Below are 17,572 nucleotides of genomic sequence, written 5' to 3'. Positions count from 1 at the left end.
AGGTAGGGAGGAACTTGACCAGGGGGAGAATAGGATGGAGTCGAGGTATGTGGAACTAAGTTAGGTGGGACAAGAACAAGCAGAAACAATGGGTCTGCCAGGACAGTCAGGTTTGTGGATTTTGGGGAGAAGGTAAAATCAGGCCATGTGGGGCTGGGAAACGATGAGGTTGGAGGCTTGGGAGGGCAGGGAGCCGGAAGCAAAGCCGAAAGTGATGAAGCCCGTGATGGTATTTGAGATAATGGCCTGGTGCTCGTCTGTGGGGTCATGGTCCAAGGGTTAAAAATGTTTTTAATCAAAGGTGACTTTAGTTACCTGTAAAAAATTGAGCACTAAAACATAATCTGAACTTCACATTTTTTTGTTGACCAAGGTAACTTTAGTTACAGGGACAAAATGACAACTAAAACACTATCTCATCCAAAGATCTCACCTCCAGTGGGGTTGGATGGAGAGTTCACCTCTCCCGGCCCCCGCTGCTCGTCTCACATTCTGATTGGTGCCCGTCGCCGTCCTTCACCGAGAGTGGCGTGGAGGCCGGGGTCCCGCCCCCTACAGCCCAATCCTGGCCGCTGATTGGACGAGAGTGACGTCGGTGCGGGTCCGCCCAGCGCTGGTGACCGTTGGGCCGCCGGTGTTTGAAGTTGTGTCCAAAGATCATCTTCGGTTGTGGCTCGCGCGGTGGCCCGAGCTGGAGGCAAACATGGAGAAGGTGATGTGCACGGAGCACGGTACGTGGCAATAGTGGTATTGGGTATTAAAAGTGTGAGGATGTAAGGCGAATGTCTTAGGAATAGGCGCCGATGTTTTAAACAGCGATCGCCGGATGTGACGTGTCGGCAGTCATCAGCTGCCCTCAGTTGCATTGGGCCATGTGGTTGCCCATGGTGCTGGGATGTCATCTCCAGCCCTGGACCTACCTGCCTGCCTCTGGTGCTCAGGTCCTAACCCTCTGAAATTCCACCAAGGGTAGTTTTAAGACTTTGATTTGGATTGGCATAATTATGGTGGTGTAAAAACGGTGCAACTGATGTCTGAAGAAGGGTTTCGGCCCGAAACGTCGCCTATTTCCTTCGCTCCATAGATAAAAGGGATCAGGGTGTATGGAGAGAAGGCAGGTACAGGATACTGAGTTGGATGATCAGCCATGATCATATTGAATGGCGGTGCAGGCTCGAAGGGCCGAATGGCCTACTCGTGCAGCTATTTTCTATGCTGCCTCACCCGCTGAGTTTCTCCAGCATTTTTGTCTACCAACTGAACATACAAGAGTGTTTTATTGTCATATGTCCCGGATGAGACAATTAAATTCTTACTTCCTGCAGCTCAACACAATATGTGAAAATGTAAACATAGAACATAACGGGGAAGAGGAAAAAAAAAGTTCAATAAGTAACAAATATAATGCAATAATAATATAGTCTTTTGCAGTTCAACAACGAATACACTCTGAGCTCTGAACTGCAAAAGACTATATTATTATTGCATTATATTTGTTACTTATTGAACTTTTTTTTTCCTCTTCCTCCATTATGGTCTATGTTTACATATTCACATATTCTAGCAATGTTACAAAATTTTGAGATTTTATAAATCAAGTCTGCAATTTATCCCATCAGATAAAGCATAAAAAGAAGTTTAATTTGACACCTAATTCACTTCAGTATTATCTTCAGTATTAAAAAAGTTCTGGCCATTTTCATACTCGGAAATTAGCATCTTGTTCCCTATTGCTTTTCCATTAACTTAACACAAAAGTTGTGATCAAGGACAGTCAAATGGCCATAACTTTATTAAAAATTAAGAGAACTGAAATAAATTTTCAGTTATTATATATTGAAGCATTCTGAAACAAATATTAAACAAGCTTACTTGGATGACCTGAAATTAAAGCATATAATTAGTTAGTTACCCAATTGTAGCTAATTCCAAAATTCAATTACTAGATCTAAACATCTATCCATTTCTTAAGAAAATATTTACATATTTAAATAGCCTAAGTGTCCAAAGAACATTCACACAAGAATTTACAATAAAACATGATTTTTAAATCTCATTGTCATTAATTTATAGGCCAAATGGAAGGAATTTAGTGTTTAATTGCTGTAAATTAATGGCCATTTAAATGAGCTTGCGAGTGGGATTTTGTGGAACGCGCTGGTTTGGAACGTTGCGATTGCAGTGATTTTGAAGCCCATGTCGGCATGAAAAATATTCCCGGTTTCGGATGGGCCCCCAAGTCACCTTCTCACAACTTAAAATTTTGAATAAAGGGATCTTAATAAGCACTTTTTAATGTAAAGCATACCTTGCCTTGTCCCCTACATAAGATCCGTCCCGTTGTCGGCGTTCGCGGCTTTAGAGGATGATTTTTAATCTACTATAGTAATTAAATAATCCAATCTATATAATATTAAAACTGTGTGCCTGCTGGCTGGCTGCTGGCTTTCTGCCTGACTTGTGGTTGCCAGCCTGTGGGTGCCAGCCTTTGATTCGTTGCTACGCCAACGTCAGACCCAGAGACGCCGAGTTTTTTCCCATTTCGGTAGAGATTTCACTTTTCATTCCAAGTATCCACTCCTCATTAAATTTTGTCGTGTTTATCTACACATTTTTAATAAAATCCTTCTTCCCTCCCCCGCCCCCACTCACTCATTTTGTCGCCTCCTGCTGGCCAGCGACCGTAACGGCTGCTGGCGCCCGCATCTCGCCTCAAAGACGCCATTTCAAAACAGCCGCACTGCTGATTCCTGAGCCGCTTGAGTTGGTGAACCACGTCTCCCGTGGGGGCTACGGGTAGGGAATGGCTGCGTTGGGGGAGCAGACCCAACGGGTCTGCATTTGTTTAGTTTAAAAATAACTGCAGCGAACGAATTTCTCAGCGATTTTTCGTCAGCAGCTAAGCAGGCCGAACAACCTCGATTTCAATAGCCTAGAGAAAACGGCGTTTTAAACCCGCCCCCCTCTCAAATGCGCCAAAGTCGTGCACACGGGCAGCGGCAGAACTGCAGCGCCGCTGAAGGTAAGTTTTGCAACATATCTACATGTTCTGTTGAGCTGCAGGAAGTAAGAATTTAATTGTCTCATCCGGGACATATGACAATGATGGTTGCAGGGAAGAAGCTGTTCCTGAACCTGGGCTTCACTGTTTTCAGGCTCCTGTACCTTCTTCCTGATGGCAATGGTGAAATGAGTGTGTGGCCAGGATGGTGTGGGTCTTTGATGATGTCCTTGACCTGTGGCTGCACCTTCCCTGCCCTACCTGGCTTCAGTTGCTGAGGTCCAAAACCTCTGAAATTCCACCAGGGCCAGTTTTAAGATTTTATTTTAGGAATTACGCAGGTACGTTGGTGTAAATTTGGTGCAACAGATGCCCAATTGGCATCTGGAAAAGACACAAAGTGGGACCTTCCTTCAGACCAGTCTGAAGAAGAATACTGACCCGAAACGTGAACTATCCATGCTGTCCTGAGATGCTGCCTGACCTGCTGAGTTACTCCAGCATTTTTTGTCCTTTTTTGTAAACCAGCATCTGCAGTTCCTTGTTTCTACAATTGACTTCTGGTCTGCCTTCAGCAAGATGTTTGTTGGTTTCCTGAGTTTTCAAACAGTTTGAAAGAAGGTCCAGACCTGAAAGTAAGCACAAAATGCTGGACTAACTCAGCGGGTGAGGCAGCATCTATGGAGAGAAGGAATTGGTGACGTTTCAGGTCGAGACCATTCAGACTGATTCCAGACCGGAAAGGTTGTCTGTCCATTTCCATCACAGATGCTACCTGACCCACTGGGTTCCTCCAGCATTATGTGTTTTGCTCAAGATCCCACAGTTTCCCCTAACTTAAACTAATTTTATGTAACAAACCCAATCTCCCAGTTTGGTGAATCTTTGATGCACTGCCTCTATAGCAAGTAAACCCATTTTCAGGAAGGATAGCGTAACTGTTTACGATATACCATGCCAAGTTGTGTGTGATTACAGGAAGACATCTTTAATCTCATAATGTATTTGAATAGTATCTTTATTACTCTAATCGCTGCTGCGTATTACTTCTGGTGTGTGGTCAAACATAAAAGGAGTCATGAAGTCACACAGCACGAATACAGGCCTTTTGACCCATCTTGTCCATGCGGAACAGTATGCCCCACCCATACTGGTTCCATTTGCCTGCGTTTGGTCCATATCTCTCCAAACTTTTCCGATCCATGTACCTGTCCAAATGTCTTTTAAATGTTGTTGTTGTTGTACCCGCCCCAATTACCTCCTCTGGTAGCTCATTCAATTCACCTGCCACTTTCTGAATGAAAAAATTGCTTGCACTCACCATAAACCTATGTCCTCTGGTTCTATCTATTCTCTTGGCTTTATGCATCTCTACAACTTCACTCCTCTTAATGTGCCCTCCTCTACATCGGCGAAACCAAGCATAGACTGGGTGACTATTTTCCGTACTCTCTACGTTTAGTTGAGAGATACAGTGATAGAAATAGGCTCTTCGGCCTACCGAGTCCATACCACACATTAATTGTTGGTCTGTCATCCTGCTTTCCCATCCTCTCTCTACACACTGGGGAAAATTTACAGAGGAACAATTAACCTACAAACCCGCCTGTCTTTGTGATGTAGAAGGAATCCGGCACGCCCGGAGGAAACCAACACAGAGGAAACATATCTTCACATAGACAGCACCCGGGTCTCTGACGCTTTGAGGCAGCAGCTCTACCAGCTGCGACACGTTGCACGCCGTGTGCCCACTGTGCACTTAGTTGTATGCCATTTTAAACTCCCATCCCATTCTCACACCGACATGTCTGTGGTCTATTCCATTGACAGCATGAGACCAAATACAAACTGGAAAACCAACACCTTGTATTCTGTCAAGGTAGGCTTGCATAATGGTGTGAACATTAACTGTTCCAATTTCAAGTAAAATGCACTCCTTGTGCTCCTTTCTATCTCCTTTTGATCCACCCAAATTTGCTCTCTCCTTTTGATTCAGGGCATCACACTGGCGCAGCTGGTAGAGCTGCTGCCTCACAGCGCCAGACACCTGGATGTGATCCTGACCTCGGGTGCTGTCTGTGTGGAGTTTGCCCTTTTTTCCTATGACCATGTGGGTTTCCTCCGGGTGTCTGGTATCCTCCTACATCCCTAAGATGTGTGTTTGTAGATTAATTGGCCTCTGTATATTGCTCCCTAGTGTGTAGGGAGTTGATGAGAAAGTGAGGTAACAGAACTAGTGCGAATGAGTCAAAATTGTAAATTGTCCCTTGTGTGTAGGATAATGCAGTGTATGGGAATCGCTGGTAGGCGTGAATGTGGTGGACTGAAGGTCCTGTTTCCATGCTGTATCTTTGATCGAGGATCAAGACTTCCTTTGATTTCTTTACTTGCTCCTTTTTTGATCGTATTCTCTTGTTTCTTGCAGGAGCCCTATGTATGTTGAAGACTGGAGTGAGAGATGGAGCTACCAAGGGAAAGAGTTTTTACCTTTGTGCAACTCAGCAGACTTCGCATTGTTCATTTGTACAGCTTGCTGAGTATGTATTGATCATTCAGGAGTGTGATGTTGAAGAGCATGTAGGAGCAATACAGGAAAATGAGCAATGTTTAGGAGCAGTATTCTAAATAGGCCCGATATTTGGTTGAGCAATGGTGAGAGTGCAGACGGATGATGGCCGGTGTCGAATAAGGGGCTGATGATGTGCAGCTGGAACCAGTTCTGGGATGGGGATGGGGATGGGAAATTCACAGTGGTATGAGGGTGATAGGCAGTTGGATCCAGGAGGGAGGGTGGGAAGCAGAAAGGCGTGGGGAGAGGGATAATGGAACCATTTGTCGTATCATAGCTGGCAGAGATAATATGTCTGATGTGGATATGGAGATTGGCAGGGTGAAAGGTGAGGACCCATATTGTTGTTTATTTTCATTGGATGGCTTTGTATGATCAGCATGCCCATCTAGCTTTCCACCCACCTGCTTTCTAGCCTATATATCCCGAGCTGAATTAATGTAATCCTTTTAATGTGAACCACTTGATGGTGATTGTTTCATAGTTATTTTGATATCCCAAAAATGCCATTAGAATTGTTCTTGTCTGTCTTACTCAGTATTCCTGTATCTCACTGCCTGGTACATGAAGACTCGATTGTGGAACTTCAAGCCATTCACAAAAAATCAGACACTCGGTCGTACCGGTAAGATTTATTATCCCTGCTATATAAACCACACTCATTCATGTTTCACTTAATGAGCAATGAATCAATGTAATGCAGAATTCCTTGATGTGTTACGAGTTAAGAGCGTTTAATTATCATATGCATTGACAACGGAACAATGAAATTCGTACTGCAGCTTAACAGGACTGTAAATTCGATAACACAGAGTAGATAATAATCAAAAATACTTTAAATTAGTAACAGTAATACTATGTAACTGTATTCATGCAAAAACAGTCAGAAGATTGTTGTGGGCCTCCTCTATTACCAGAGTGAGGCCACACGCAAACTGAAGGACTAGCACCTCATATCCTGCTTAGGTAGCTTACAACCCAACAGTATGAATATTGAATTCTCCAATTTCAGATAACTAACCCAGTAACAACCCTCCCCTTCTCTGTGCCCCACCTGGAGTTGTACCCATTTCTCTGTTCCCCCTCCCCTTGTCACCTCTCACCTATATTCCTTCTTCTGGCCTCACAATTCACACCTCTTCTGTCCTTAACTCACCTCTTGTATCCTTAACTTGTCACTTCATCTCTAGCTTTGTCCAACCATCTACCTATCAAAACCTCACCTGTGCCCACCTATCATTTGCCAGGTTTTGTCCTGTTCCTCCTCTCTTCAGCTTTCTCTGCTCACCCTACTCCCAACCACAATCAGTCTGAAGAAGTCCCGACCCAAAATGACACCTATCCATGTTCTCCAGAGATGCTGCCTGACCCAACGAGTTACTCCAGCACTTTGTGTCCTTTTTTTCCGCTCCAAACTCTCAGCTCTTGGATTTGGCACTCTCTTTTGCAACTAAATTATCGACTTCCTGACCCACAATCAGTAAGGATAGACCACAACATCTCCATGGTAATTCTCAACATTATGTCCCGCAAGGCTGCCTACTCGGCTCCTTACTCCCTGTACACTCATGACCTGCAGCCAAGTTCTGCAATAACTCAATTTGCAAGTTGCAGATGACACCACTATAGAGGGTTGGGTCTCAAATAATGACGAGACAGAGTACAGGAAGGAAATAGAAAGCTTAATAGCATTGTGTTAAGACAACGGCCTCTCCCTCAATTCTGGCAATACGAAGAAGCTAGCCATCGACTTCAGGAAGACTTCAGGAGTTGTATACTTCTCTGTACTATTTCTATACACTTGTACTTAACTGTAATTGTGCTTATGTATAGTAACATTTTGACTTAACTGTATCAAAAAAGGAACTTCACTCTCCCTCGGTAATTGTGACAAGTACCATTGAAGCGGGGAAGAGTACACGTCCCTGCCTTTATCAATGCCGCTGAAGTGGAAATTGTCTAAAGCTTCAAGTTTCGATATAAATATCACCAACAATTTGTCCTGTTCTACAGCGAAGGAAACACAACAATGCCTATACTTTCTCAAATGCAAAGGAAATTCAGCATCCCTCCAATGACTTGCCAATTTCTGCAGGTGCACCATTGACAGGAATATGTCAGGATGCATCACAGCTTGATATTGCAACTGCTTTGCCCAACACCTCAAGAAATTGCAGAGAGTTGTGAACAACATATAGTGCCTTTGCTGAAATATATTTTGTCTTCCATCATGCATAATCCCTATGTCATGAAATGATCTTGCTTCACAACATTTATTAATAGGAATCACATGGAATAATTTTCCTTTTGGAGTAGAAATAATGAAAGAAATTGAATGATTTCTGATGTTTGACTATATTGTCTTGTGCTGTTCGTGTAGGTTATACTATCGGTGTATTAAAGGGAAGGAAGATAAACTAAAATGGTGTGGAAATGTGCCTTGGCAGGTATGCTCAGATTCTTAATTTTAGTTTTGGATTCTTTGGAGATTTTGTTTTTAAATGTCGTCAGTGTTTCAATTTGTCTCTCCTGTCCTGAGAGAAATTGATGTCTATATAAGATATGGGAATGGAAGAAGTTTTGTCTGGCTTTGCATCACTTCTGACATGCATCACTTTAATGAAGAAGGGATGCAAAGGTGGTATTCCACAATTGGTTTTCAATTTTTATTAAAGAAATATGTACATATATTTGCTTTTCAGGTGTCATATCCAAACATTTCATCAACTAATAGAGATGACCATCAGGATACTCAGCAGTCCCTAGTTTCTGAGAATCAACAGCGAAATCCTTTTAAAATACCAGCCAAGAATCAGAAGCAGCCTACTTCCTGTATTACTACTAATAGCAGCAGTAAACAAGGTGCTGAACCTGAATCAGATAGGAAACACAATAAAGCTGTGGATGAATCGGTTGGTTTGGGTGGGTCACCACCAACATACAACGAGAAGGCAACAAAGAAGTCTTCTAATGGGCTCAAAATCAGTGAAAGGTTATGTGATGAGGGTGAAAAAACTCATGTTAAGGACTTTGAAAAGACTCAGAAAGAAACAAGGCCTCACCTTAAGTGTGATGCCAGAATGGGTGGCATTGACTCTGGCAGAAATCACAATTTGCCAAGTGATCCCTTGCCAGATGAAAGAGGAAAGGTTTCAAAGGTATCACATATAGTGGAGAAGGACAAGGTACCATTAGAATCTGAGGTGAAGTGTGTCCATAAAGAATCATTGAATAATTTGTCTCATCATGGAAACTCCGCACATGTGAAAATGGGCATAGCGAAGGATGGACAGGCATCAAGCAGTAAAAGTACAAATGAGAAGTCACTTGGCACTCAGAAGTGCAATGGAACGAGTGTATCCCAACAGAATGAGTCAACATATACTCCAGAAAACGATGTACAATGGAAACAAACAACCAAAGTTGAACGTGATGCCAGTTCTGTTCTCACAGCACATAAATCTGATTCAAACAAGCCAGCAAATGAGGAAAGTGAGTCATGTAGACAAATTGATGTCAAGGCTTCTGTGAGTATTTCAGCAGGAAATATCTATACCACATTTGAGCAAAGTGTGTCCAATAGTCACTCAGTGAATGTCAAGCAAAGCATAACTACAAAGAATCCCAAAACAAGTCATAAACAAGCAACACTCACAGCCTTTCCTGGATTTGAGTATGCATCAGGAAAGATGGAAACCAAGAAAACAGCAGCACTACACAACCAACTGACTGTTCAACTTCAACAGAGAAAGGTAATAGTCACGAGCAAAGATAAAGAAAGGACGGTGTTAATTTAGTATTGTTGATATTAAGGGCATTGATAGACAGGATTGCCATTATTGCCATCATTCGTTGCTTTGACAAGTTCATTTTGTACTGTTGCTTCCACTTTCGAAGCATTGTGCTTTTTTCTGGTCACACTGCTATAGGAAGGATGTCATTAAGCTGGAAAGATTGCAGAGAAGGTTAACAAGTATGTTGCCAGGACTTGAGGACCTGAGCTATAGGGAGAAGTAGGGCAGGCGAGGACTTTATACCTTGGAGTGCAGGAGGCTAAGAGGTGATCTTGTAGAGTTGTATAAATCATAGGGATAGGATAAATGCACAGAGTCTATATTACCCGGAGTAGGGGAATCAAGACCCAGCGGACATAGGTTTAAGGTGAGAGAGGAAAGGTTTAATAGGAACCTGAGGGGCAACATTTTCACACAGGTGGATATACACAAACGAGCTGCCGGAGGAGGGAGTTGAGGCAGGTACTATAAACAGCATTTAAAAGACACTTGGACATATACATGGATAGGAAAAGTCTAGAGGGATATGGGACCAGTTAAATGGGACAGTGGCGTAGCGGAGGTGTTACTGCCTTACAGTGCCAGAGATCCAGACTATGGGTGTTGTCTGTACAGAGTTTGCACGTTCTCCATGTGATCATGTGGGTTTTCTTCGAGTGCTCGAGTTTCCTCTCACATTCCAAAAACATACAGGGTTTGTAGGTGAACTGGCTTCTATAAATTACCCCGAGTGTGTAGGATCCGAAACTGGGAAAATGAATTAAATCGTTGGTTGGTGCGGACTCGGTGGGCTGAACGGCCTGTTCCCAGGCTGTATTTCTAAACTAAACCAAAGATGGGGCATCTTGGTCAACATGAACGAGTTGGCCCGAAGAGCCTGTTTCTATCCCCTGTTTCTATCCTCTATGACTATAACTCTACGGGGAATGTACATAATCATATTGTCATTTAGTCAATGATAGCAGTTTATTTCCCAGTTTCAACAGACTATAACTTGAAGGGTTTTGCTGTTTTCGGGCACCTACTGCAGGTCCTAGACAGGAGAGGTAGCAGGTAAGAAAAGTTCTGTTGACACTCTTGTGGTGACTTCCTGCAGAGCACGCTGTAAATAGTAATAAATAATTGATTCAAGGTAGAAGATCAACTGTAGGATAGATATTGTTGAATGTTGTTTGATTAAGTTGTGATTGCTCCACAGGACAATAAGTTCAAATTTAGAAATAAAGATCATTGAAATAGTAGCATTTGCCAATATTGTTTTTTCATGTTTGATTTTCTCATTTTCAGCATACTCTGAAAACAGTGAATATTACTGCCCTTCCTGATAAAGGTCAAAGGCTAATAAATCAGGTCAAAGAACTGGAGGATGCTCTTAGTACATTGCATCTGACTGCCTCAGACAAACAGGACAAAGGTACTGTATTTAGTTAATTAGAATTAATGACTGAATTTACTCGTACATCTTTGAATAAGACTAATGACTTCCAGTTTGGGCGGCACAGGAGTAGAGTTGCTGCCTTACAGCGTCAGACACCCGGATTCAATCCTGATTACGGGTGCTGTATGTAAGGCGTTTGTATGTTCTCCCTGTGACTCCATGGGTTTTCTTTGGCTGTTCCGGTTTCCACCCGCACTCGAAAGACATACAGGTTTGTAGGTTAACTGGCTTTGGTAAAATTGTAAATTGACCCCAGTGTGTAGGATAGTGCTAGTGCACAGGGTGATCGCAGGTTGGCATGCACTCGGTGGACTGAAGGGCCTGTTCCTCTAAACTAAGTTATATTCCAAGGAGCTGTACTGGAGGATATTGTACAAAGGTTGCGGTCAAGCCATGTTGGGGTTCATAAATAGAGATGATGTTGGTCCTAAGATAGGAAAGATGAGCAGCAAGATTGCGGGCGGAACTCAAGAGCTTCAGAGCTTATTATTGATTTAAAGATGCAGCATAGAACCAGGACCTTCGGCCCACCAAGTCCACGCTGACGTTCGATCATCTGTACATGCTAGTTCCATGTTATCCCACTTTCTCATCTACTCCCTACACAATTTACAGAGGCCAATTACCCTACGTCGCATGTATTTGGGATGTGGGAGGAAACCAGAGCATCCGGAGGAAACCTACAGTCACAAGGTAAACGTGTAAACTCCACACAGACAGACCTGTTGTCGGGATCGAACCCAGGCCTCTGGTACCTCTACCAGCTGCTGCAGTAACTGAAAGAAAGCACTTTTTCAATGAATCCTTGCTGCTTCTACATCATTTTTTAAAATCAATTCTGCTAGTAAAATAAATTTTCATTAGTTTTGATTTAAAAGTTCTGGTGTCATGTATAAATCCATACGAATGAAACAGCTTTTCTGCTCAGCAAGGGTTTTAAAAGTTAGCTAAAAGCTGTCTAGTTATTGTTGTAATTTCTTGCAGATACTTGATGTCAAGTTTTAGATTTACAACACCCTTTTAGTGGTGGTTCTCTTTTTTAACAGATTTTGGAGGGTGGGGCTGGGCTGGGGTGGAGGACTGGGGGAACGTCCCATAACTGAACCAGTCTGGATTTCCATCGGTCTGGTGGATTTGGAAAGTTTCCCTGACAAGATACTAGTAGATCAGAATCTAGGAACTGTGGTTAGTACACTCTGCTGTCAGATTGTACATAATGGATTCTGAAACCATCTCAACAAGGCAATGATAGACACAAAAAGCTGGAGCAACTTAGCAGGTCAGGCAGCATCTCTGGAGAAAAAGGAATAGGTGATGTTTCGGGTCAACCCAAAATGTCACCTGTTTCTTTTCTCCAGAGATGCTGCCTGACCCGCTGAGTTACTCCAGCTTTTTGAGTCTATCTTTGGTTTAAACCAGCATCTGCAGTTCCTTCCTCAGCAAAGCAATCGCAGCACACAGTAATTTGTAAATACAAATTAACATAAGAAATAACAGTGGGCATGGGCCATTTGCCCCTTGACCTGCTCTGCATTCAGCAAGATCGAGTACAGCACAGTGGCACTGTTGGTAGAGCTGCTGCCTCTGCCACAGCTCCGGGTTCAATCCTGACCTTGGATTCTGTCTGTGCAGCATTTGCACCTTCTCCCTGTGACCGTGTGGACTTCCTACTGGTGCTCCGGTTTCCTCCCACATCCCAAAGTTTAGAGGTTAATCGGTCTCTGTAAATTTCCCGTAGTTTGTAGGTAGTGGATGAAAAAGTGGAATAACATAGAACTAGTGTGAACGGGTGATCGATGGTGGGCCGAAGTCTTGGCTGGTCTTTTACTTCACCATTTATTTATTTTTTGCTCCATTTTCCACATCTCGGTTCCACTATTATTCAGGGATTCATTAAAAATGCAAGTTGCCTGTAAATTAATTGGTATAAACTGTAGAATTATAATCAAAATTGTCACTGCATTTCAACAATGTCTTTCATTGTAGGAGAAGAAATGAAGAACAGGCTAACCAATCCTTTTGATAAAAGTGTCACCACCTTAAGTAAACCAGCGATTGATGATCTAAAGTCTGCTGCCGTACTACCACGTTTCAATGAAGCTTCCTCGCTCGGATCAAGTCAATTTTCTAACCAGGTGTACGCAGGTAAACCATCGCAATGTTCCTTGCTCTGGGGAAAAAAGATTTAATTGATCGTTGCTGTAGGCTGCTCAGTCCATCAAGTCAATCTATTAGCACTGTCAACACAAGGAACTAATGCTGGAATCTTGCTGGAGTGCTGAAGTAACTCAGTGGGTCAGACAGCATCTGTGGATAATGTGGATAGGCGACGTTTTGGGGGAGTAGACCCTTCAGTAATTTGTATTTTTTGTATTGTTTGCTTTCAATTTACTTTTTTATAGTTTTTAATGCAATCATCTAATTCCTTTAAGAGCATTTAAGAAGACTTTGGTGTCAAATTGAACATGAGATTTATCTGGAAGAAGAAATAAACTGCAGATGCTAGAATCTTGTAGACAATGTTTTGGGTTGGGACCCTTCTATAGACTGATGCAGGCCTGACCCGCTGAGTTACTTCAGCAGGTTCTTTTTAAACTCAAGGTTGCAACATTTGCAGTCTCTTGCGTGTTATATTTTGAGTTTTACTCAGATTATAAATTCTATTTATATCAAACCCGGGCCTCTGGCACTGTGAGCCAGCAGCTCTACCTGTAACACCACTGTGCTGCCCTTATAAGTTCTGGAACGTGTTTTTTGTTACACATTGTGAAGTCCCTTTACTTCAGCAGATTTTCAACAGCAGAGTGCATGTGGTGGACAGAAAGGCCAGGATCGACTCTACACCATCAAAAAAGTGACCAGTGAGGCCATTGAACAACTCCACAAATCATTAGAGACTTGCCCAGACACGATTGATGAAACTGAAGATCCACAATACCTCAAGGTAAATTGCAATACAAAAGAACTGCAGATGCTGATTTATAGCAAAGATAGACACAAAAATGCTAGAGTGACTCAGCAGGTCAGACGGCATCTCTGGAAAAAATGGATAGGTGATATTTTGGGTTGGGACCCTTCTTCAGACTGATTGTGAGGAGGAGGAGGAAGAGCTGGAAGCAAGAAAAGGCCAGAACATATTGGGGCAGGCCAAGTTTACATTGTTGTAAACTGTGGAACTGTTTAACGGATTTTTAGTGTTGGAAGGGGGCATGAATGTTAGAGTATCACTCTCACTCTCTCTATCCCAACTTTCTCTGCTCTCATCTGCCCTGATCCTCCCTTAAACCCCCTTGTTCCCACAGTACCCCTCAGCCCCTCAAAAACGCTATTTCTTTCATCTCCCACCAATACCTGCCCATCACCCATCACATGAGCCAATCAATCCTTCCCTCGTGGGAGGGGGGCAAAAATCTCACTCCTTACTGCCCTTGAAGCTGCTGATCCCATTGTCTCTCTGTCACCTCTCCATCTCCTTTTCCCTACCCTCAGTCACTCCCTCACCTCTCCCCTTTCGCACTCTCCCACTAAAAACAATGTTTGAAGAAGGGTTTCGGCCCGAAACGTCGCCTATTTCCTTCGCTCCATAGATGCTGCTGCACCCGCTGAGTTCCTCCAGCAATTTTGTGTACCTTTAAATAACATTTCTTCTCCTCCCATCCCCCCACTCCGTCAACTCTCATAGATTGTGTATTGGCAGCAGAAATCCCATTGTGATGTCATTTTTGGTTTTTGGAATCTTCACGGCAGCTTGTGTAAATGAGATCCCATTGTGGTTGGACGACTGTGAGATACCATTGTGACATCATCACTGGAAATTGCCAGAATCGTCTCCCACTCACAGGCAGTTATTATTTTAAAAGTTGGGCTTTTTTTAAACTTTAAATATCAATAACTTGTGATATATAACATCAAATGTGAAGAAACTTGATACTAACGACCATGGGAAAAAGTTGAGTAAGATTCTGCAAAAATGTTTGCGCTATTGTGTACCGTTTTGGCGTTGTTCCTTGATCTCACAGACAGACAGACAGGCAAACAAGACAAGACAAGTGGGACCCATTGGGCCCTGTCCCCCAACGCGAGAGGTCTGGCCCCCGAGCGCAGCGTCAGCGCTAAACCCCCCCCCCCCCCCAGGAGCCAATCACCACCATCCCCCGCTCCCCCAACGCAACCCGTTTGCCCAACGCAATATTACACCACTCACCCATAGCCCCCAATTCTGCAGGCGCGGCTCATTTCCCCTCATCCCTCAACACTCCCTTTCCCCCCCCACCCCTCTTCACCCTCTTTCTCTCCCCTTACCTCCTCCACTCCCTCCTTCACCTCTCTTGTCCCCTACCCTCAGTCACTCCTTCCATAGCCCCTCTCCCCTCCCTACCCCCCTGACTGGTTGGACCCCGTTTCCGCTCCCTTGAGCCAATCAATCCTTCCCACGTGTGGGGGGAGCGGGAAGAGGCAGTCGGCGCTTCCCAGAGCCAATGAATGGGCGTGACTTTTAGGTTAGACAGACAAACAAGACGAGACTTTTAATAGACAAAGTGGGACCGGGGGGGGGGGGCGGCGTCGGCGCTCACCCCGGAGCCAATCACCCCCATCACCCCCCACAAGGAAATTTAGGGAATTTATGGAGGCAATCAATCGTCCATGCGAGGGGTGCTGGGAGGGGACCAGCGAATGGGCATCTTGGCCAGGCCCAGGAACAAACCGACAGGGAGATCCCCCCCCCTCCCTCCGATCGGCCCGCTCCACTCCCTGCCATTGTGTCCAAATACCAGGATCGTGTGACTAAAGTGCGACCAGAACTTGAGGAGCAGCCCCTTCAGATATTCGTACAGCAGCAGCAACCTCACACACTGTTTATACATATGGAACACAGTCTGTACCTCGCCGCAGAAAATACAGGAGGTCAGCAAGCCGACCGGCGTTCCCCTTACACTAGCACTATCAGACACACTAGGGACAATGAATAATCTTTACCAAAGCCAATTAATCTACAAACCTGCACTTCTTTGGAATATGGGAGGAAATCGGAGCACCCGGAGACAACCCACACGGTCACAACTCCACACAAACAGCACCCGTAGTCAGGATCAAACCTGGGGTCTCTGGCACTGTAAGGCAGCAGTTCTACCACTGCGCTACTGTGTCGCCCATATGTAATTGAAATGAAACGTTTTAAACATTATTTCAAACCTGTATATCTTCGCAGGTCACGCTATTAGTTCATCAGAGACAAGCGTTGGCTTGGTTATTGTGGAGAGAGAAGCAGAGACCATCTGGTGGCATACTGGGTAAGAGTTCCTTTCAGTAAGGTTGTAAAAAGCTGACCCATTTGTGGAAGAACAACTGAAGGGTGGAACGTGTATCAAGGTCAAAACACGAACATGCGGTGCTCTTGTTAACCTCAGTGCAAACCATGTGCTGTTTTACAGCAGCGTGTATCAAGAGGCCAAATGCTCTGTGGTTTTATTACCAAGATGCATTTAAATTAGAGTGCACCCTTTGAGGTCTTTGAATCTAAATGCTAGAAATAACTCCTGCTTCAGAACTTCTACAGTTGTGCTTCACACCATGTGAGAATTTGCCAACATTTAAAGTCGGTTGCCTCTATGAGAGATGTATCCACAATGGTACCATTTAAAAAATATATGCATGATCAAAAAATAAGGATGTATGGAAAGAACCTATCTTGGTCAAATATTTGTTAACCCATGTCAATCAAGTGGTATTCTTAAGCAACAAGATTACCTTCAATTCCTCAAAGGCATTCATATCGAGCACATGAAAAGGTTCACCTTTTGACCTTTGTCATAGTCATACAGCCCAGAAATAGGCTCTTCGGCCCAACTCATTGCCGACCAAGATGTCCCATCTATGCTTGTCATATTTACCCACGTTTGGCCCATGCCCTCTAACTCTTCCTATCCATTCACCTGTCCAAGTGTCTGTTAAATGTTGTTATACTACCTGCCTCGACTACCTCCCCTGGCAGCTTGTTCCATATACAGTGGCTTGCAAAAGTTTTCATACCCCTTGAACTTTTCCACATTTTGTCACGTTACAACCACAAACGTAAATGTATTTTATTGGGATTATATGTGATAGACCAACACAAAGTGGTGCATAATTGTGAAGTGGAAGGAAAATGATACATGGTCTTCAAATTTTTTTACAAATAAAAAACTGAAAAGTGTGGCGTGCAAAAGTATTCAGCCCCCCTGAGTCAATACTTTGTAGAACCACCTTTCGCTGCAATTACAGCTGCAAGTCTTTTGGGGTATGTCTCTACCAGCTTTGCACATCTAGATACTGAAATTTTTGCCCATTCTTCTTTGCAAAATAGCTCAAGCTCAGTCAGATTGGATGGAGAGGGTCTGTGAACAGCAATTTTCAAGTCTTGCCAGAGATTCTCAATTGGATTTAGGTCTGGACTTTGACTGGGCCATTCTAACACATGAATATGCTTTGATCTAAACCATTCCATTGTAGCTCTGGCTGTATGTTTAGGGTCGTTGTCCTGCTGGAAGGTGAACCTCCGCCCCAGTCTCAAGTCTTTTGCAGACTCTAACAGGTTTTCTTCCAAGATTGCCCTGTATTTGGCTCCATCCATCTTCCCATCAACTTTGACCAGCTTCCCTGTCCCTGCTGAAGAAAAGCATCCCCACAGCATGATGCTGCCACCATCATGTTTCACAGTGGGGATGGTGTGTTCAGGGTGATGTGCAGTGTTAGTTTTCCGCCACACATAGCGTTTTGCATTTAGGCCAAAA

The 17,572-nt window shown here is 43.7% G+C and overlaps 1 protein-coding gene across 3 annotated transcripts in view; it reads left to right on the top strand.

The window, feature by feature from the left end:
* Window positions 1-586: 586 nt before the first annotated feature.
* The window catches only part of ttf2 (transcription termination factor 2), a 46,079-nt gene continuing 29,093 nt past the window's right edge, over window positions 587-17,572 (top strand). Inside the window, exons 1-9 of one of the 3 annotated variants that reach the window (XM_033032988.1) lie at window positions 587-731; window positions 5,427-5,538; window positions 6,109-6,195; window positions 7,951-8,017; window positions 8,273-9,322; window positions 10,652-10,778; window positions 12,789-12,947; window positions 13,589-13,746; window positions 16,012-16,093. In XM_033032988.1, coding sequence (XP_032888879.1) covers window positions 704-731; window positions 5,427-5,538; window positions 6,109-6,195; window positions 7,951-8,017; window positions 8,273-9,322; window positions 10,652-10,778; window positions 12,789-12,947; window positions 13,589-13,746; window positions 16,012-16,093 — 1,870 coding nt within the window. In that variant the 5' untranslated portion in view covers window positions 587-703. Of the gene's footprint in view, window positions 732-867; window positions 970-5,426; window positions 5,539-6,108; window positions 6,196-7,950; window positions 8,018-8,272; window positions 9,323-10,651; window positions 10,779-12,788; window positions 12,948-13,588; window positions 13,747-16,011; window positions 16,094-17,572 lie in introns of those variants that run through there. The other 2 variants (XM_033032989.1, XM_033032990.1) reach the window with 2 other exon arrangements.

This window comes from Amblyraja radiata, chromosome 14 (genome assembly GCF_010909765.2).
Source record: "Amblyraja radiata isolate CabotCenter1 chromosome 14, sAmbRad1.1.pri, whole genome shotgun sequence".
NCBI lineage: Eukaryota > Metazoa > Chordata > Chondrichthyes > Rajiformes > Rajidae > Amblyraja > Amblyraja radiata.
Note: the sequence above shows the minus strand (reverse complement) of the source record. Positions and strands in the feature narration are given on the sequence as shown.